General features: G+C 38.6%; 3 protein-coding genes across 3 annotated transcripts; 1 reads left to right on the forward strand and 2 right to left on the reverse strand.

Annotated features, from left to right (window-relative positions):
- Positions 1-3,724: 3,724 nt before the first annotated feature.
- On the reverse strand, positions 3,725-7,720 carry LOC135645923 (5'-adenylylsulfate reductase-like 5). Its single transcript, XM_065164827.1, has 4 exons — positions 7,386-7,720; positions 5,128-5,306; positions 4,899-5,023; positions 3,725-4,473 (listed from the first exon to the last, which is right to left on the reverse strand). The coding sequence occupies exons 1-4, from the start codon at positions 7,563-7,565 to the stop codon at positions 4,049-4,051; spliced, it is 909 nt and encodes a 302-aa protein (XP_065020899.1). The 5' UTR covers positions 7,566-7,720; the 3' UTR covers positions 3,725-4,048.
- Positions 7,721-7,919: 199 nt separating this feature from the next.
- On the reverse strand, positions 7,920-14,581 carry LOC135645922 (pentatricopeptide repeat-containing protein At4g02750-like). The gene is made up of 4 exons (XM_065164826.1): positions 11,206-14,581; positions 8,520-8,803; positions 8,160-8,383; positions 7,920-7,977 (listed from the first exon to the last, which is right to left on the reverse strand). Exon 1 carries the CDS (start codon positions 14,354-14,356, stop codon positions 11,780-11,782), a length of 2,577 nt encoding a protein of 858 aa, XP_065020898.1. The 5' UTR covers positions 14,357-14,581; the 3' UTR covers positions 7,920-7,977; positions 8,160-8,383; positions 8,520-8,803; positions 11,206-11,779.
- Positions 14,582-16,836: 2,255 nt separating this feature from the next.
- On the forward strand, positions 16,837-20,369 carry LOC135645187 (tubulin alpha-3 chain-like). Its single transcript, XM_065163339.1, has 5 exons — positions 16,837-17,060; positions 18,059-18,273; positions 18,363-18,562; positions 19,286-19,794; positions 19,877-20,369. The coding sequence occupies exons 1-5, from the start codon at positions 16,948-16,950 to the stop codon at positions 20,187-20,189; spliced, it is 1,350 nt and encodes a 449-aa protein (XP_065019411.1). The 5' UTR covers positions 16,837-16,947; the 3' UTR covers positions 20,190-20,369.
- Positions 20,370-20,675: the final 306 nt, after the last annotated feature.

Raw genomic sequence — 20,675 nt, forward strand, 5'->3', positions numbered from 1 at the left:
TTAATCTCCACTACAATTTCCACCATGTTGATCACTCATCACTCACCATGTTACAAATTAATGATCTGGCTCATCATTTCCCTTGACACTTCTCATGATGTGAATTGATGAGAGAACATAAGCTGGCTCACCTTGCAAGGATTTATACAACATGTCATAAAACTGTCTGAACCATAAGGCATGCAAATTATTGTCAAACTGTCAAAAGATCCAAATAACTATTGAAAGAGAAAAAGAAGTAATGCCATGCACAACCTGATTAGGTCAATTGAAGTCAGAACAGAAGTAAACAAGAAGCCAAAGTTTGATACATAAGCAGTACCTAAACTTTCTTTGGCTTATTCTCAACTTAGTGCAGCTTTAGATAACAAAAAACACTTACTGCATCTCAGAATCAAAAGTGGCTGGTATGGAGGTTGATCCTAGCACGGTCATCGGCTTGATACGAACCCAGATTACTGAAACTGATAATTAAATTGGCTGGTGAGCTCTGCAGTAAGCTTGTGTTCTATGAATCTGCTGCAGTGTTGAATAAAGGACAGATAAATCAACTGGATCTGACAGACTGTTCTATGCTGCTATAAAAAAAGGGCAGTGGCATCAAACTTTGGAAGTAAATATAGGCCTTCTGAAAATGTTCCACAAAGCAAATACAATGATTAGACCCAACAGATTCTAACTTTGTGAGGGCTTAATTTTGATGAATTCACCATTCTGATGTCTTCAGCAAATGTCATAGTCTTACTTGAATGAAGTTTTTTGTTGGAGTTCTACCAAAAGCAGACTGACTTCTAGAGTGATCATTTCTGAACCACCTTCTGAGGGCTGCATCAAAACAGAGGAGCTATTGCAATTATGGATTTGAGATTTGCTTGCAAGCATTGCTTATTGGTGATGATGTCTCCATTGCTTGTGTATATTGTACAGCTACAACAAACATATGGAGATATGAATTGAGTTGAGTTGGATTGAGTTGCCCTACACCTTAATGCAAGCCAAAACTTGAAATGGTATAGGCCAAACTAGTCAACTGAGGTAAGAAGAAATGGCTATGGTTTGTTTTCAGAATTTTCAGACAATAATGGACATTTGTTTTCATCATTGAAGATACCTAAAGATCTGGAAATATAAGAATGTTATGATTGCACTAGAAAGGCTGTGATGAAAAGGGAAAAAAAAACAAGTAATCTAATAGAATTACACCATTAAAATTATTATCGAGAGTGATCATGCATCCCAAAATTCATCCAGAAGAAATGTGACCAGAAACCGAGTTCCATTGACAAAGTCTTCCTCCAGCTTCTGATGGAATTCTTTGAAGACAGTGAAGCAACTAAAGAAGAAAGAAGAACAAACAATCAAAGATCGGTGGTTGCTCTTGACAGATTGGGCACAGCTAAAGTTTGGACCATGCAATTGTCATTCCAGCTAGATTTTGGCACCAACCTATGGACAACCCATCTTCCTCGAACAAAGAAAGAAGGAAGAGAACACAAACAAGGAAATCTCTTCCGACAGCGTGTATGTTAAGACGTTCCAACTAACAAAACACATGGAGGAGGAGGAGGAGGAGGAAGAAGACACAAGCGAAAACAGCCTGTCATGTCCCAGACCCAAGCTTGGTAGTCTCCTTACAAAAACCCTCCTCTCCCTCCCCCTCCTTCCACGGCCCGAACTGCATTGCCTCCTCTCTACATCTCCTCCCTCCATTCCTCTGTGCTCGGTAGTTGTGCCTTAAAGTGCTACTAGCAATGGAGGCAGCTCTCAAGCTCAAGTTGTTCGCCATGGCCATGATGGCCGTCGTGATGGCCGCGTCCATGGTGCAGAAGGCCGCGGCGGCGCAGGCACCCGCCCCCAGCCCCACCTCCGGCACCCCCACGTCGTCCACCGCTGCCGCGGCCCTGGCGTCGGTGGCCGCCCTGGCCTTCGGTTATCTCCTCTGCTGAGCGACGTGTTCATCACCTTCCCTGCCGTGACTCATCACGTTCGGTCTTCCTTCTTTTGCATGGTGGAGGGGGAGAGTGTAGTGTATGCATGATGACCGTACGTGGGTGGTGAACGCTGTATCAGTTTCCATGGTGTTTATTACAATGTGATTCATTCTTTCTATCACAATTGGAGCAACAAAGCATAAGCAAATTTTATGTACTTTGAGAATTTTAGAGCTGAAGAAACTCAAAAGGAAATGTTCTTTTGTAAGCCTAGAAATAATTAATTTCTTCAAGAAACCTGAAGATAATTAATTTCAAAGTATAAGCAAATTTTATGTACTTTGAGAATTTTAGAGCTGAAGAAACACAAAAAGAATTTTTCTTTTGTAAGCCTAGAAATAATTAATGTCTTCTTATGGCAGCAATGACTCGGATGAGATGGGAGTCCAACATGAGAATTCCCAATCGTCAAAAGATAAGACTGGCTTACCACACAGCAGTCCTTCTACACATTGCTTTCACAAGAGTCCAAAGCGTGGAAGCTGGAAAGTGTCCTGCCGGTGGCTGTCCATAGTTCACATGGGCGCTCAATTATGGCATGATCCCACCACCACTGCGGCACACGAGCATCTCAATTATTTATAGCGTCCATATTCTGAGTCAAAAAGATCCATCTTCAGTAACAAATCAAACACAATTAAAAGGGCATCCCCTCTCTCTCTCTCTCTTGGCGTTGTTAAAATTATGAAGCCCATGATGGTCCATAAACATATGGACAGCTTTGGGTACTGCACTTTACCTCTTTGATTTCTACAGAGGCAGCCTGCAATGTTATCCCTGTTCTGCAACAACTGCTGACAAAAATGACGGGGCCTTCTTGTTCTGTTGCCTGACAAAGAATAATAGCCCACAGGAAAAATGATACTCTTTTTAAGGAAGATCCATTTCAATCCACAATGTGGCTGTCAATGCTAGTTGCTTAATCATTAATCTTTAACAGTAAGAAGTGATCTTACTGTTATAAATCTGAGAAAATCTAAAAACTTTATTTCTACAAGAATAAACACTAGTTATCATGCTATACATGTTTGATGAGAAAAGGAAAACAGATCAAGTCCAACACTAATCAGAACCCAAATAGGATCTTGGTAAACTTAATCACCCAACCCTTTCATGTAAAAAAAAAACACAAAACAAGTATATAAAAGAAAGCCTATGATCCTAAAGATCAGTGAAACTTTAGAATGATTCCAGAGCATGTGCACTGGGTATTCAATCGCCAATGAAGGGGTTGTGTTGGTGATGAGGGACCAGGAACATGTCACTCTGAGAATACCGCAAAACATCTCCCCAAAAGGACACAATAACGTGAAGACAGATAATAGGAGAAAGATAGGCCACAAGGCAAATCAGTGTACCTTTGTGCACAACCTTACAATGCCTTGGTGCCCCGTCTCCATCCCATCAGACCAATCTGTTCAAGTATCAACATTAGAAACCACATCAAAAATCCATTAGCTTAACTGGTAAAGAATGATATCGTAATTTTTACCACTAAAGTTTTACCCAGTGAAGCAACAGCACAAAGAAAGAAAGATGCATGTTTTAAGTAAACAATCTCGTAGTTGCCATAGCTAAATTGCTTGCCTAGAACAGAGCTGGTTCACTTACCTGTGTTTCCAACAAACACGTTCCCCAAGCAGATGCACAAAATATCACTGGAGTTGAAGCCAACCTGCAACATAACTATTCAAAGATGTTCCAGGAAGATTTTGAAGACAAGAAAAATCAGCTTGAAGTGAAGGCTATAAAGCTACTGTTAGCTCATAGTTAAACAGAACTATTCAGACATGAAAAGGGTTTACAGAAGGAAAGATAACATTGAACAACAACTATGGACTCTGCATTTTCCTAAAAATGCAGCCACAGTAAATAATATACAAAAAGATTTCGTATTCAAAAATTTACATGTAATTTGCTTCCCATCTGCCTAACGTTAAGAGAAAGAAAAGTTACACGGCTAGAGGAAAACAAACTACGTTGCTCTATGAAAGTATGGTGAACATTCAATCCACCAAAGGCTTTCCTTCTTTAACCACAATGATCAAAAGAGAAGATTACGAGTCGACGAGGGCCAGTCTCGAGGAAGATGACTCGCTCAGTGAGACAGAAGCAAGCGAAGATGCCCAAGCCCGGGCATTATTTGCCCCTTTCTGAAAGTTCCTCGTCTTATTGCAGAGCCTAAGGTTGCTCCAGAGCCTTTTAACATCAATTACATGCAGCGCTTGCTCCAGTAGTTGACTTGATTCACAAAGAACCCTTGAGTTCAGAGGCCAGGCATGTGAGACCCAAAAAGCTTTGATGCGGGAGTAGATCACAGGAAAGAAGCACATAATTATCTTCAGACAGATGAAAAATATGCTGAATGTTAAGTAAGGTTCATGTGATATTAACTCCCTTGCAGACTCAACATGAGGTACATGGGACCTCACACGTTCTGAACTGAGCTGTTCAATCTCCAGATATATGACTGGATTCAAACCTGTATAAGAATAGCAGAAGATAAGTATGCAACAAAATAAAGAAACTAGAAAAGAGTTACAGGTATAATTAACATTTCATATTTTTCCACCTTCTAGTTCCTAGTGTCTCAGCCATGCAATTGTAAATATGTAGTAAAGTGATAAGATCAAGAATAACAAAGGCCTCAATGGATAAATCAAGTCAAAAAGAAGGCACTTCATCTGCTCTTTTACAGCCAAATGTACTATATGGTCAAAAGTAAGTACTTTTTTCACAAGAGGGCAGACCTAGATCTATAACCAAGAAAATGGAAGTCTGAGAAATTTCATAAGGATTGGCTTCGCATATGCATCAGATATTTTGGCTGATAAATGGACATTAGATTCCACTACTCAAAACAAGTAGAACAGTTTGAAGAAAACAAATGCAGACAAAGAAATGTACCTGTATTTTTCTTGTAGAATTGGACCAGGGAAGTCGAATCCCTTGAGCCATGATATTGAACCCTTGTTGTCACATTGATCAGCATTACAGCTGGAAAGCTGTGAATACCATTTCTTGAGAGGACACTGGATAGCATGTGAAAATTTATCAAATGAAATAAAAATGTCCATAAAGCATGGATGCATATCTTAGTAAGGCAAATGAACCTGTATAATTTGGTACTGCATACCTTGGCATGACTGATGATTCTTCAACTAATAAATGTTTTATTTGAGGAAACATGGAACTAAGAGCATCAAACATAGGTCGAGTATTGGATGAGAACGGGCACCACGATGCATAGAAAAGGATAGAGTAATAAGCACTTTGCTTGCCAGATAGCTCTCTCTCAAATGTCTCTCCACTCACCTTCAAAATGAAAAAGAAAAAAACAGATTTATCTGCAGTCCGTAATTCACAGACAAATTGAAAGAAGTGGTTAGCAATTTCAGTAACAAACACAAACAATCCATCGCAATTGTCGAAGCAGCATCAAAGGATTGCCTTGCAAAATCTATGCAAGAATCACGGATCAATTGCCAGCTCTAGTTGCTAAGAAATTACAGGGTCGACTGAATGGATTGGAGAATTTGTTTGAGACAACTGAGAAATATTTTTCCATCATTTTTCACTTTCCTTTTCTTCTTGATCCTTTCCTCCATGCACGTCCTCTTTACTTTTATACAGCTGTGCAACCCCACTATAATTTCAGTATAATATGTCCCATATGATATCTAAAACAGGCCATTGTTACACAAGATTAGATTAGTAGTCATAAGTAGTTGAGAATTTTTTTTTTCCAAAGATCAGGACTAGTCTGATTAGTCAACAACAATGATGCCAGTTACATGCATCTTGTCCTCCGCCATCAAGCTCCGTTGAGTATTGAGAGCATATCACTATCTAATTAAAAACCACCAATATTCTTCTATCATTTCTAATGTTACTCTTAGATCTTCTTTTCACTAACCATAATTGGCTTCTCTCATTTAAACCGATGCATCAACAGTTTTCCCTCATTTATACTCTAATCAAAACTATCTTAATTGTTCATGAGCATGTTTGATCTTACAATTATCTAATAATTTTTTTCCTTCACTCTAAAGGGTACATGACATAACAATCTTTCCTATCATATGTGAACACAAATTTATCAAAGAGGAGTAAAAGAAATTAGAAGGTAAGTGTATATATTCAGATAGGGAAAAAAGAAATTAGAAGGGAAGTGTATATATTCAGATAGGGAAAGGACAATAGAGCACAATAAGAAAATTGTGAGCAACACCTACTTTGTACAGACATACAATATTTTATTCACTTCTTCAATTTAGCTGCCATCAGTGGGGCTCCTGATCATATAGAATAGCAAGTTATAATAAAAATGACCTTGTTAATCCCTTCAAGAAGTTAGCCTGGAAACCAAATGCTCCTAAACTAATAGCTGATCTTCTGGCTTCAGGAAGTGCATACTAGAAGTTAAATAATAAGCATACCTAGTTAAAACTCACAGAAAGTGGCATTATGTGGTAGAAAATGGCTGACACTCTGATTCTGTCAAGTGGACATCATTCAGCTTAAGAATGAAAAATATAATGCCCAATCAAAGGCAAAATAACAAAATTTACACGCAGATACCATGAGTTATCTTTTACAACTTACACCATCAAAACTGACAAATGCATCTCGGCTTGTTCTCTAGCAAGAGAAGAAACCATGAGCCTTGCATATTCTTTAACATCCAATTTTGATAGAAAGATCAAGTAAAACTAGCATCCAATAGAACTCTTGAGGAGGAGGGGGAAAAATCCTGGCTTTTTGAGTAATATTAGGAATCCATCTGTATTGCATGTATAGGACTCTAAAACAGTCGGCAACCAACTTTGTAAAAATAACTCCTAGTTCTACCATCCCTTTATCTCCCTCAGTCTCTGCTTCTTGAATCAGCTAGATTATGCACCAATTCCTTTTTTTTTAATTAAAAAAAATAAAGCAGCCTATTCAAACAAACGAAAGAATACGCTCCAAAAATTCAAACTGAGCATAATCTAAAGCTTCAGATATCATAAAAGTTTGGTTTTTCATGCTTCATGTACGGCATATTTCATTAAATTGAAAAAAGAAACAAAACAATCAACCACATAATTACAAAGCAACTACAAATGCATCAATCAAAACCAAATAACTACCATATTTCCATATGACAACACACGGGAACCCAAAAATGTCAAAACATCATATCAATAAACAATCATGAGGGCTTTCGATCTTGCCACGGACTTAAAACATTCCACGAAAAATCAAAACCCAAAGAATCTCATAACCCGACGCAAACCCCAAACCAACAGAAGCGTACAAGAAGAAAGCTCACACCGTTCGATTAATACAACGATCATACCAAGGGCAGAAGAAAAAGAAGCAATTACACGATTTCATGGCAAAGAAGCGTACCTCCTGAGGCGAAGACAGCTCGATCCAAAGAGGGCATTGAGATTCGATGCCGTCGAGGAAGGCCAGGTCCGAACGGGGGCAGAGAGGCGGCGCCGCGGCGGCGCGGTTACGAGGAAAGGTGAGGGCACAAAGGAAGAAGAAGAGGAGGAAAGCGAGGAGGGGTCGAGCGGATCCGGCCATGGACAAAGAGAGGAAGAAGGCAATCGAAAGGGCGAATTCGAGGTCGAGAAAAGGGCAAACTTTTCTACCCTTTCAACTCGGTCTATTCCTCATATACGACATACGATCGGATGCGGGTCGGATCCAAACTGAATCCGATAAGAATAATTCCCCGTCCTTTTTCACCTTGGCTCTATCAGGTCTTCGAGCCACAGAACTCCATTTCTTCACCGCCTAAGATTGAAACACCAATGCATGATGTCAAAAAACAATACTTAAACATGTTGTTGACAGAGTAAACAAGTAATTGGTGATTTTGGTACAACAAGTCAATGATATAACAATAACTTGTTACAAATTCAAGCAATCACAGACATAAAAGTTAATATGTACTATCAGGTCTTCGAGCCACAGAACTCCATTTCTTCACCGCCTAAGATTGAAGTACCAATGCATGATGTCAAAAAACAATACTTAAACATGTTGTTGACAGAGTAAACAAGTAATTGGTGATTTTGGTACAACAAGTCAATGATATAACAATAACTTGTTACAAATTCGAGCAATCACAGACATAAAAGTTACTATGTAATGGAGAAATCCACTATTACTTACAGCAATGTGACACCAGTGAAGGCAGCTCACTGATCAACTTGAACAGGTACCTTGATTGGATTAGCTATCAGAGACCAGCATTTAGATAGCCAACTTGGGTACGTGACATTTTTGCACGGATCCTATCCATCACTTAAGATGGACTACTGCTCATCAGAAACAAATTGAAACATTAGCTCAACCTTCTTTTTCTTGGGCACTGAAGTGGCTGATCTATCATTTTCCTGAAAGTATATTTCCACATCACAATAATGAGATCACATAATTAGTTTTGTGAGGAACCTTCATGAATGAATAATCAAAATTAAGCTGTGCAAGATTTAAATCCTAAAATTTTGTGGAAATAACACATTGTAATACCAGTATAGCATGCTAAAATGCATCGAAATAGACTTTCCAGAGCAAGAAAGAAGGACAGCATCCATAAAATTTGCATTTCAAACAAAGGACAGCTTTTGAGATGTTGGCATTTGTTCTGTGCATTTTCTGACGTGAACTTTGTTATCTGACCATGAAGTGGGTGATTTGCCATCAGCCATCTGCATTTGCCCCAGTAGAAAGGTTGAGCTACCTCAACCTGCTGCTTGCACTTTCAGCTGCTTCACCTTGTCTTCTTTTCTCTTTTTATTTTGTGATGACATCCTCTGGAATTTTTGCATAGTTTATTAGAGCTCAGGAAAAGAGATAAGTGTGTTTTTTATACAATAAGTGCTTGCTTTGACTAAAATAGCATTGTTCATTTCCTTTCTGCAGACAACATAAAGTGGCAGCTTAGCTGGTACCTCTAGCTTTCGAATATTAGATGGTTAGAACTTTTAGGAATTCCCTAAATTTGACCACCATGGCATATCATATGAATATATTAATGTGTTGAAAGTTAAAAACAAAACAAAGTGAGGATCACTGTTGATGTAAAGGCAGCAAGAAAAACCATATGAATTAGCTACGTTAAGGACAACAAAAGCTTCAGGGCATGGTAAATGCATAAAAAGGCAAGACAAATAGAGTGGAGAAAAAGAAAAGGATCAGAATTCAGATCTAAAAGATTTGGCTGATTTTCATATCTCATATTTTGTAATTTTGAGGTACCAAAGGTTGATAAGATCAGAAAATATATATCTCGTAGCTTCGGTGACCCAACCCAACATATTATCCCAGTTGTTTGGATAAAAGGATCTTAGCTACATGGCCCAAGAAAGCTTAGGCCCGAGTTTTTATAAGAAAGTCTGTCAAACCTTATATCACAACAAAATCCATTATCCACTTCCAACAGAGACTCATCATGACATATATAGGCCTTAGATATGTGAATATCAAAAAAGAAAAAACCTCATAGTGCTTTTAGGACGTTATATAAAAACTACTACATGTAAAAGTGCATGAGAGATAGTGAATTGATTTTACTGACTACAGATTTGACAAGGTCTAAGTTATGGCAAATAATGTATAAACAAAGGAGACTACCTTATAACTAGGTATGAAAATAAAAATGTCCAATTGTATAAACTGAAATACACAGAAGATGAGGACTACTAGGTGGTGGTGCCTGTTAAACATGAAAAAACAGATGGGGAGTAACTAACATTGGTACTAGCTTTAAAAAAGATCATCAATTACATAAGTCATAAGCAATATCATTGTATAGGGCAGCACATAGGATAAAGGAAAGGAACAAATAAAGTCACAAGGGTCAGCACTGGGCTCTCACCAGTCTGCAATAACTACAAATGAGTTTACTAAGCATATTCAAGATCTGCAGGCATAAGTAAAGGTCTATACCTTACATATCCATCTCTTAAACTAACGAAAACATCATTATCTGGGTAAAAAAGTTCATGATTGTAAATTAAATGAGACTAATCAAGTATGGAGTTGCAACTTCACCAAAAATAAGCAAGAAAAACGAACAAACAGCCCAACTGCATCTAAACAAAATAATTTAACAGAAGGGTCACTCGTAGAAAACTTTGACTAGATATTTTAGCATGATATCTAGAAACGAAAGTGCTCTGTCAATTCTTTAGGAAATGGAATGTTGGCTGTTAGGTGAGGTGTCTAGTAAAATATCTGTAGCAGAAAGATGTTGAGAAGTGGAACAGATATCTGGCATTACTAGGAATAATACGATAACATTGCAATTATAATGTCTCAAATAGTAAGGAGAAGATGGAGTAAAATGTTTAAGGTGGTCAAGGTGTAGCTTATGGTGACAAGGTAGTGAAAGAGTAAAGACTTAATTAAGGTGGCAATCAAAGAAAGACATGATCAATGGTCAAGAACAGGTTTCAGATCTTATTAATTAAGAATATGGTTCTAATAGAAGTAATGTGCAAATTATGGATGTCGCAGATGCAGCCTTGAGGGTTACACTAATCTGAATCTAATTCAAATAAAGAAAAACAATTAAATTTTCCAATATTCTCATTTGAAACTTAAGAAGGTACAACTTGTTAATCCAGTAAACCTGCCACAAAATCTTACTGATGTATTCGTACTAGTGACTTACCTTGACATTGTTCCAAGGAAGACAATTTACACTGCAATTTCCTAGGATTTCACTGGGGTGTAACTATTATGACATTAAATCAATAACAAAGAAGGATTTCTACAAATGCTTGTAAAGGCAAGACAGAATAAGCTACTTCTTTGGAGTCATTGGTCATCAGGAATTTCATGAAATAAGTTAATTCCTAATTACATTTAAGACTCAACTTTGTAAGTGTCAAGTCTCAACCAATGTAATTCCAAATGACCAGTCTCCTAACGTTAGTAATGTCTACAGCAAGAAATCTCATTAATAAACCAACAGATGTTGTCTCCTCGAATTGGAAATGATCGAATAAAATTTTCGACATACCAACAAAGACATGTTGAATAAACCATGGATTGAGCTCAGAGGATGTCAAAATTCAAATCGACAAGCACTTCAAATTCATGGGTATTACAAATGACAGCCAAAAATCTTTATTACCATAAGAAAACAAATAAATAATATCACAATATAAGTCTGCAATGTAAATGAGAAATAGTTATGCGAAGGATGCACCATAAGCTTAGCTGTTGAGAGGGCAGTATCCAGTAAGACAACTGTATGGTGCTCACTGAGATAGAGCTTTCAAAGTAATGCCAGTAAACTGTATAGCATTTCCAAGTATCTTCAAACAACATTGAAGAATCCTTCTGAACAGAGATTGTCTGAAGTAGGAGATTGCAAAAACAAATTTGAAGCAGAGGAGGAGAAGGTGAAAGGCGGAGGAGAAATTTGCAAATAGGCTTGGCCTTCAACCATCAGAAACCATACTCTTGCCTCCTTACATACAGATCAAAGACTTCGAGTTTGAGAAAGAAAGGGATGCCATGAGGCAATATCACTCTGTTTCTTTTTGGGTGTTTCCAAAGTTAAAAATATCTCCACCCACAAAGCTAGAAATTCTGCATCATAGCTTATAAAATAAAAAGAACTATATGATCTTATCAGTAGTGTTCTCCTTTTGGTATTGTTGTTGCTGCCAGTAGCAATTCTTAGTGCATTTTCTACAAAATATAGGGCTATTTCTTACTCATTTCACTGATCTTTTTGTACACGACTTAGTGAAACTTGGCCAATAGTAACCTCTAAGTCAACTGTGGTAGAGATGCGCATCCTCCTCCTCTTCCGCATCATATTTAAGGGATTTCAAATCAGAGTCATAACCTGGATCTTTCATGTTATTGTAAAATTCTTTCATAGTAGCATAAATCACGCCAATATGTTCCTGCTGTATATTCCCAGTGACAGATTTAATCTTTTTCTTTATTTGAGTCCAACTGTAACCTGGCCTTGTTATCACATGTCGATCTATCATCAACTTTCTGACTTCTTCAACTTCATCCCACAACCCAAGAGATGCATATAAGTTAGAGAGTAAGACATAGTTACCTGAATCTTGTGGATCCATATCAAACAGTCTCTCAGCGACCCTCCGACCAAGTTCCACATTCTGATGGATTCTGCACGCACCAAGAAGTGCAGCCCAAACCACAGAGTCTGGCTCGATGGGCATGTTCTCTATGAACTCCTCAGCTTCAGATAAGTAACCAGCCCGCCCTAGAAGATCAACCATAGAAGCATAATGCTCTCTTGATGGCATGATTCCATAAACTTTGCTCATTGACTTGAAATAGTGCCATCCTTCATCAACTAAGCCGCCATGGCTACAAGCACATAAGAGCACTAAGAATGTCACTGCATTTGGAAGGACTTGTTCAGACTTCATTTGCTCAAAAATCTCCACGGCCTCCCTTCCAAGACCATGTTGAGCACATCCTGCAAGCATTGAGTTCCATGTAACTATATCACACTCAAACATCTCATAGAAGACCCAAAACGAATCTGCACAGCCACACTTAAAGTACATTGTAATCAAAGCATTGCCAACAAATAGTTCCAGATCATAGCCCATTTTAAATGTAAGGCCATGGATCTGTCGGCCAAGGTTTGTGGCAGCCAAACTCCCACAAGCACTAAGAACACTAGTAATCGTCAGAGAGTTGGGTAGTATTCCTTCGTTTAACATTTTGAGAAAGAGTTTCAAAGCTTCATTCCAATTTTCAGCCTGTGCATATGCAGATATAATGGCAGTCCAAGACACAACATCTCGCTTCGACATCTTATCGAAAGCAATTCGTGCATCCTCCATCATGTTATTCTGAGAAAGAGCAGTTATCAAAGAATTCCAGGAGACAGTATCTCTTGCTTTCATCCACCGGAAAACGCCAGACACAGCTTCAATGTTCTTGCACTTGGCATACATGGTAATTAAACCATTGTTAACATAAGAATTGAACTGAGAACCTGCTTTTAGAGAAAGCGAGTGTAGTTGTCTGCCAAACTCAAGAGCTCCAATATTACCAGAGGCAAAGAAACCACTGGTCAAACTTGAAAGGCTGGGCAACATCCCAAGCCTATGAAGTTCCGACAGAAGATGCAGAGCTTCTTCATTCTCTCCATTCTGCGCACAACCAGCAATCATCGCAGACCATGAGACTGCATTCCTCATGGGCATCCTATGAAACAACTGCTTTGCTTCATCTAACATATTGTTCTGTGCATACCCAGCAATCATAGCATTCCAAGAAACCACACTAGGATTGGGAATCTGTTCAAAAAGGATTTTTGCTGCACTTATCCTGCCATTCTGAGCATAGCCAGTCAACATTGCAGTTTGGGAGGCAAGGGACTTCACAGGATCCCTCTCGTAAATAGAGATGGCATCATCCAACAGCCCAGTATGTGCAAAGGTAGCAATCATCGTGGACCAAGAGTACTCATTCCTCTCTGGCATTTGTTCAAAGAACTTCACTGCTTCATCCAACCCTCCGCCATCCTTCGTGTAAGCATTCAGAATAGCTGTTCCCACTACCACATCCCCTTCGAAATTCGTCTTGATCACCAAAGTACGTAGGTTTTCGAGCAGCTTGAGATTGCCAAGAGCCACAACTGCAGAGATAACGGCCGTGAAATTAGACTGGTCCGGTCTCACTCCTTCCCGATGCATCCTAAGGAAAGTCCGCCAAGCCTTTCCATGTTCATTAACCATAACATACCCAGAAATCATCACCGTCCAAGAAACCAAGTCCTTCATGTGCATCTGCTCGAACAATTCCTTCGCTTCAACCATCTGATGAGCATGGCAGTACCCAGTGATGATAGCATTCCACGATGCAATATCATGCATCGGCATCGTATCGAAGAGACGCCGAGCCATGCCGACATACCCATTCTGTGCATACCCACTAATCAAAGCGTTCCAGGAAACCGTGTTGCGCTCGGGCATCAAGTCGAAGAGGAGCTGGGCCTCCTCGAGGCAGCCACTTCTGGCATAACCAGAAACCAAGATGGTCCACGTCCGTGTGTTCCTTCCAGCAAAGGCGTCAAAGAGCCTCCGGGCATCATCCATCATGCCGTTGAGGGAGTAGCCAAAGATCATGGAGTTCCAGGTGATGGTGTCTCTGTGGGGCATCGTATCGAACACGCTACGTGCTTCGCTTACGTAGCCGAGGCGACACAAATCTTGGATCCTGGCGGTGTAGCGAGAGAGATCATTTGCTGGATACGAGCTCACAGGAAGGGGGAAATTAGACAGGGATCGAAGAAGAGAGTGATGCAAGGAAAAAGAGTGATGGATGGCGCTGCTCCATCTCAGGCCAATCATCATATCAGAAATATATTTACAACGAGAGAGAGAGATAGAGAGAGAGAGAGAGAGAGAGAGAGAGAGAGAGGGTGGGCTTGAAGGAAGAGAAGAACAAGGTGGGTGTTAGGTTGGTGAAGGAGGCTCTGGCGAGGAGGACGCGGAGCAGCGCCGGAGTCGAGAGAAGACGAAGGCAACGTTTCCTGGCGGGAATTTTGAAGTCGGGTTTTGTTTGGTTTGACCAAATGAATCTCAAGTCAACAATTAATGGCAAAATTGCGATCATACAGATATGTATGACTTCAGCACAAGTCATTTGAATATTTTGCTCCCTAAATTGAAATTATTTACCTTAATGATTTGCATATAATTAATTATAGTTAATCTTCTTAGTTAATTATCATTTTGATTATTAAATATAATTTTAAATAATAATTTATCCTGAACAAGTCATTTGCATTTATCTTCTTTTTTTTCTTTTTTTTCATATTGATTGACCAACCCAAAAGTGAACCAATTTAATTATAGTGTTTTTACATAACACAAAAATATTCTATTATAATATTTCCACACAGTGTCATCATATTTTTCTAATATTATTTAAAACAAAAACATTATGTTATTTTTAGTGCTTTCCTATTATTACTGAAAACACACTGTGATAATATAAAAACACTATTAACATTATAATATAATATTCTACTATAATATTTTTATATTACATTATAATATTTCTATATTACTAAAAGTATTATAATATAATATATAAAAATATTACAACTTGATTAAATCATCCTATGAAATGGTCCATAGCAAGAACAAAAGATAAGAAGAGTATTTCAAGTATTGGGTAAAAAAGGAATTTTCTTTTTCATGAATTCATCAAAATAAAAAATCATCTTAGAAAAAATGATCCCTAAAATTGTTAAATAAAAATCACTTGTCATAAATCTGTAAACCAAGTTACTTGTAATATATCCACCAAACATTTACACCAACTTAAGCTTCAAACCTTGGATTATGCACATAATGTCTGTCATAGTGATTTCATTTAATGTGGCTCTAATATCATTTATCATGAACTGATCTAATGAAATAACTAATTCATTTACCTATGTAAAAGTAGTAGAGTGATCGATCAATCTCTTTCGTATATTCTTACAGTTTGAATATTATATATTTTAATTAATTAAATTATTTACACGACTAAATATTAATTATAACAAAGAAATAATACGACCACGGCGCATAGATCTGCGCCGACAGAGGCTCCATAAAAATCGAAGGAGTACATCAAGGCACCGACGCTTCAAATCGAATCCGAGCCGTCCGATCTGTCCATGATCCTTTCTCCCACCTACTCAAATATCATCGCGCCCACGCCGTGACGGATGTCGCGGGGGCAATGGACGGCTCGGATGGACCGACGGACCACCGATGCATTGATTGATGGCGACAGCGAAGACATCACATGCTGCGCCACAACGGTAGCGTAGGCTTGCGAAGGCAGCGACAGATCGCAACAGCTCAGCGACGGGTCGCGGTCACGTGCACTGCTCGGGGCTTCGTTGCCAGAGGAGCGGCAATTAACCGGCACATGTACGTGTCTTCCGTATAATACCCATACTAGCCTTGGATAAATGGAGGAAGGGCTTCTTGCATGCTGCCCTTTGTAGTTATCTTCAATTACATATACATCCTCACAGTTCTCATAAGCTTCATGATTTCCAATTTCATTGTGAATTAAAAATGAATAGTCAAAAACAAAGCTTACATGCTAAAAATAGTCAGAAAAGTTAAGATTTTTAATGTAAATAAAAAATTATATATTTTTTATTTAAGTAAGAATATTAATTTATATGGAGCTATATCATATAATCTATTTTTGATAATCGAGATATTATGATATTATTATTTTATTATCACATAAAATATATAATAAATATATATGTAATTCTATGTCAATTGAAGAGTAAGGAAATTAAGACCATGGGAGGTCTATTCAAATAGACAAATGATCATTTATCATTTACAAGATTTGAAAATAATAATTTTATAAATATACAATATATATCATAGAAGGAAAAAACCTAAAAACCCATGTTAAACACTACCAATAACATTACTAAATATTTAATTATATTAACAAAATAAATAAGTATAATATTCTTGCTCAAAGTTTTATAAAGATACATTTCAGATTTTGCTAGAAATATACACACACATTCTCTCTCTCTCTCTCTCTCTCTCTCTCTATATATATATATATATATATATATATATATGGGGTAAGTATAATTTGTAGGGATAAATAAAAAATATTATTGACTTTAGAGGGATATATATGCAATTTGACCCACATATACATGAGTGAGGGTAGACTTGACTTGTTCTTGGGAAGATGACAGCCGTCCAAACAGCGGGGCCCACCGGAGAAGGCGGGCCCCGCGCCCGCTTTTGTCTTCCCCCGTCGCTCCGCCTTCCGCATACCATATCAATCAAGTCACCCCCAGCCCTCGAGAGCCAAACCAGATCTACCCTTTCTTCTTCGTCCTCCTACCCAGACAAAGCTCGACCTTTGCAAGCGGGCGACGTAGAGAGAGATCTCGAGGAAGATGAGGGAGATCATAAGCATCCACATCGGGCAGGCCGGCATCCAGGTGGGCAACGCCTGCTGGGAGCTCTACTGCCTCGAGCACGGCATCCAGCCCGATGGCATCATGCCGAGGTCTCTCTCTTCAGACCATGTCTTCTTTAACCCCCGCCGAATGTTTGCCTTTTGTTGCTAATCCTTGTTTGTGATCGCAAGCATTTGTTAATAAGACTCCTTCTTGGGAAAAAAACTTCCTTTTTTGTTTTTATATTTATTTATACTTGATAGCTGCATCATTAGCCTCATTTTTGTCTCACCAAAATTCCCCCTTTTGTATGGTATTATTTGTTCGTGATCGCTATTTTTCTTTCGTAATAGTTTCTCTTTTAGGGGAAAGTTAACTTCATTTTTTTTTTGTTTTATTATTTGATATATACCTGTTTACTAGATCTCCGACCTCATTTCGTTTTCATCGAAAGTCCCGTTAACAATGTTTTTTTGTGATCTCTTTTGTTGAAATCGAAAAGTTCTCCACTTTTTGTTTGATTTACGTTTTTTTTTTCTACTTCATGGTTGACCTCATCATATTGGTTGTATGGCGCCAGATCTATTGATTGTTTGGCTCAGATTCCCTTTGGGGGTTCTCGTATGTTAAAAAGAGAAAAGAACGAACTCTAGGCCAAAGATATTTTTTATTGATTTGCGATTCAGAAATCGAAGTTAATATGGAGAGCGGTGGACAAAGATCTATACTGTATGGTGTTTTTCATACTATATTAAGTGTGTGATTCAGTAATGGTGAGTTTTGAGGTCATCCATGGCTTTCATGATGCTTCATGGGGACTAATAATTGTAGTTCTTAGGAGTAAAGGTATGTCCTCTTTTGAGTACTTGTTTTCCGTGACTCTAACAGAGGTTATTGATCTTTCCTCGTTGATCTTTAGATCCGTAACTGTAACGGAGGGTATTGATCTGATCCGTGGTCAGGCTTCTTTTCGATGTTTGATGAGACAGATACTTCTACTAGATCTAATGGGCAGTGATTCTGCCTCATAAATCTTTAAAGCTGCAAGTGCTTGCTCTGATCTTATGATCTGCTTGGTTACGACTGATATGTACTTCCTTTTCCACAGTGATTCTTCGGTGGGAGTTGCAACAGATGCGTTCAATACCTTCTTCAGTGAGACCAGTGCTGGCAAGCATGTCCCAAGGGCCATCTTTGTGGATCTTGAGCCCACTGTCATCGATGAAGTGAGAACTGGGACATATCGCCAGCTCTTCCATCCAGAACAGCTCATCTCTGGGAAGGAGGATGCCGCAAATAACTTTGCACGGGGTCACTATACAGGTAGCTGATACTTTTCTTTTAAAATTAAGGAATTATTATTCAGATCCTGAGTTTAGGTTTTGATCTTGGTTCTTGGTAATGAACTACAGTTGGGAAGGAAATTGTTGATCTCTGCCTTGATCGAGTTAGAAAACTAGCAGACAACTGCACTGGTTTGCAAGGATTTTTGGTCTTCAATGCTGTTGGTGGTGGAACTGGATCTGGTTTGGGTTCCTTGCTGCTAGAACGGTTGTCTGTGGATTACGGAAAGAAGTCAAAGCTCGGCTTCACCATTTATCCTTCTCCTCAGGTAGCACCAAGCTGTGAAGATAGTTTGCTTTCAGTTCATGTCAAATTGCTCGTTTTGTTGTTGATCTTTGTGATCTTCAAGTAAAATTTTGATTCTTGGAGGATGCTGTGGAAAAAATGCTTTGATTTGGTCAACCTGGTTCAAAAAGCATAATATCAAACGCATTAGTTTGATATGTCAGATCTATAAATTTTCTGAGAAATTTGCCAAGTTTTACTTTAGTCCATATGATGGTCTGGTAGGATGCATATATTGAGGTAAAATCATGTCTGACTACAAACCATAATTTGACAGGCTTAGTTGACTATTAGAGCACTAAGTTTATTGAAATTCCTAAGAAGTTCCAAAAGATTCCAGAAAATTTATCAAATAATATTTCTTATTCAGAAATTGATTTAGTAAGCTGTATATCTTTCTGAATTTTGCGCTAATTGGTCCTTTACTAATTACTTTAGAACTTGCATTTCAGCTTAGGCCTTGTACGTTCTGTTGAAGCAAAGTTCTATCAACAACCATGAAATAAAAACAAGTTGATATCCAGGACAAATGGTCCCATTGGCATTTGCTTATGTACACCCACAAATTTTGTAGGCGTTCAATGTTTTTAGCTGGGAACTGTATGGCGATAGGAAGTTGTGCACATCTTCTTAGATGCGTTGAGAAAAATCTTACTTTTCTGTTTGTCTCATGATCTGGACTTACCTGTGATATTTCTTGCTGTAGGTCTCTACAGCTGTTGTGGAGCCATATAACAGTGTGCTTTCCACCCATTCCTTGCTTGAACACACAGATGTTGCAGTTCTTTTAGACAATGAAGCCATTTATGATATCTGCAGGAGGTCTCTAGATATTGAGAGGCCAACTTACACCAACTTGAACCGGTTGATATCTCAAGTCATATCCTCTTTAACCACTTCTTTGAGGTTTGATGGAGCTATTAATGTGGATGTTACAGAATTCCAGACCAATCTTGTGCCCTATCCTAGAATCCATTTTATGCTCTCCTCATATGCCCCTGTTATTTCTGCTGAGAAAGCATACCATGAGCAACTATCTGTCCCTGAAATCACAAATGCAGTGTTTGAGCCATCAAGCATGATGGCAAAATGTGACCCTAGGCATGGTAAATATATGGCTTGTTGTCTGATGTACCGTGGGGATGTCGTGCCCAAGGATGTGAATGCTGCTGTCGCGACCATCAAGACAAAGAGGACTGTCCAATTTGTCGACTGGTAATCAGCCGCTATACCTTTTATTAGTCTAATTTGCGTTATGGGGCTTCTTAATTGACCATATTGATGATGTTTTGTGAAGGTGCCCTACTGGTTTCAAGTGTGGGATAAATTATCAGCCACCGACAGTGGTCCCTGGAGGCGATTTAGCTCGAGTGCAGCGTGCCGTATGCATGATCAGCAACAATACTGCTGTTGCTGAGGTGTTCTCACGTATCGACCATAAGTTCGACCTGATGTACTCAAAGCGTGCATTCGTCCACTGGTACGTGGGTGAGGGAATGGAAGAAGGTGAGTTCTCGGAAGCCCGGGAGGACTTGGCTGCTCTCGAGAAGGACTACGAGGAGGTTGGAGCAGAAGGTGCAGATGATGACGAGGAGGGAGAAGATTTCTAAGCATGTTTGATTGCTTCTTAGTGTTTGCTTGTGTTCTATCATCATGCATTTATGCATCTCTAGTTGCTACTACTCCTATGTTGTCTTGCTTTTGTGTTGCATGTTTCAGCTGTCGAATTTAAATCGTGGTTGTTAAACGCTATTTAAATTATCGTTTGTGGAAGAAGCTTGCTTTTGTTACATTAAATCGTATGAAGGATAGATATGCTGATATAGCACTGAATGGATTGCGATTACGTTAAATAGTCACAAAAGTAGTGATGAAAGATCATGGGATCCATTTGTGACACGTTTTACAACCGGCTGATTGAGAAAAGAAGGCTTCTGTTGTCATGCTGTGAGATTTGAGATTCATATGTGCCCTATGAAATTTATGGGATTTTTCTTATACATTTCTATTGTTATGAACGTCTCTATATCCACCGCCGTTGGGAGTATCAACATTTCTACAAATAATATTTGAATATGATTATATTATACTATCTT

This window comes from Musa acuminata, chromosome BXJ3-8 (assembly GCF_036884655.1).
Source record: "Musa acuminata AAA Group cultivar baxijiao chromosome BXJ3-8, Cavendish_Baxijiao_AAA, whole genome shotgun sequence".
NCBI classification, from domain to species: domain Eukaryota; kingdom Viridiplantae; phylum Streptophyta; class Magnoliopsida; order Zingiberales; family Musaceae; genus Musa; species Musa acuminata.

What these genes read in the sequence shown, in the direction of transcription:
- LOC135645922 (XM_065164826.1), bottom strand. Translation starts at nt 14,356, where the DNA reads ATGATGATTGGCCTGAGATGGAGCAGCGCCATCCATCACTCTTTTTCC.
- LOC135645187 (XM_065163339.1), top strand. Translation starts at nt 16,948, where the DNA reads ATGAGGGAGATCATAAGCATCCACATCGGGCAGGCCGGCATCCAGGTG. An exon ending in CCCGATGGCATCATGCCGAG is followed by an intron (nt 17,061 to 18,058) that starts GTCTCTCTCTTC and finishes CCTTTTCCACAG; the next exon opens with TGATTCTTCGGTGGGAGTTG. An exon ending in ACTGTCCAATTTGTCGACTG is followed by an intron (nt 19,795 to 19,876) that starts GTAATCAGCCGC and finishes TGTTTTGTGAAG; the next exon opens with GTGCCCTACTGGTTTCAAGT.
- LOC135645923 (XM_065164827.1), bottom strand. Translation starts at nt 7,565, where the DNA reads ATGGCCGGATCCGCTCGACCCCTCCTCGCTTTCCTCCTCTTCTTCTTC. An exon ending in AGCTGTCTTCGCCTCAGGAG is followed by an intron (nt 5,307 to 7,385) that starts GTACGCTTCTTT and finishes TTCATTTTGAAG; the next exon opens with GTGAGTGGAGAGACATTTGA. An exon ending in GAATCATCAGTCATGCCAAG is followed by an intron (nt 5,024 to 5,127) that starts GTATGCAGTACC and finishes CATGCTATCCAG; the next exon opens with TGTCCTCTCAAGAAATGGTA.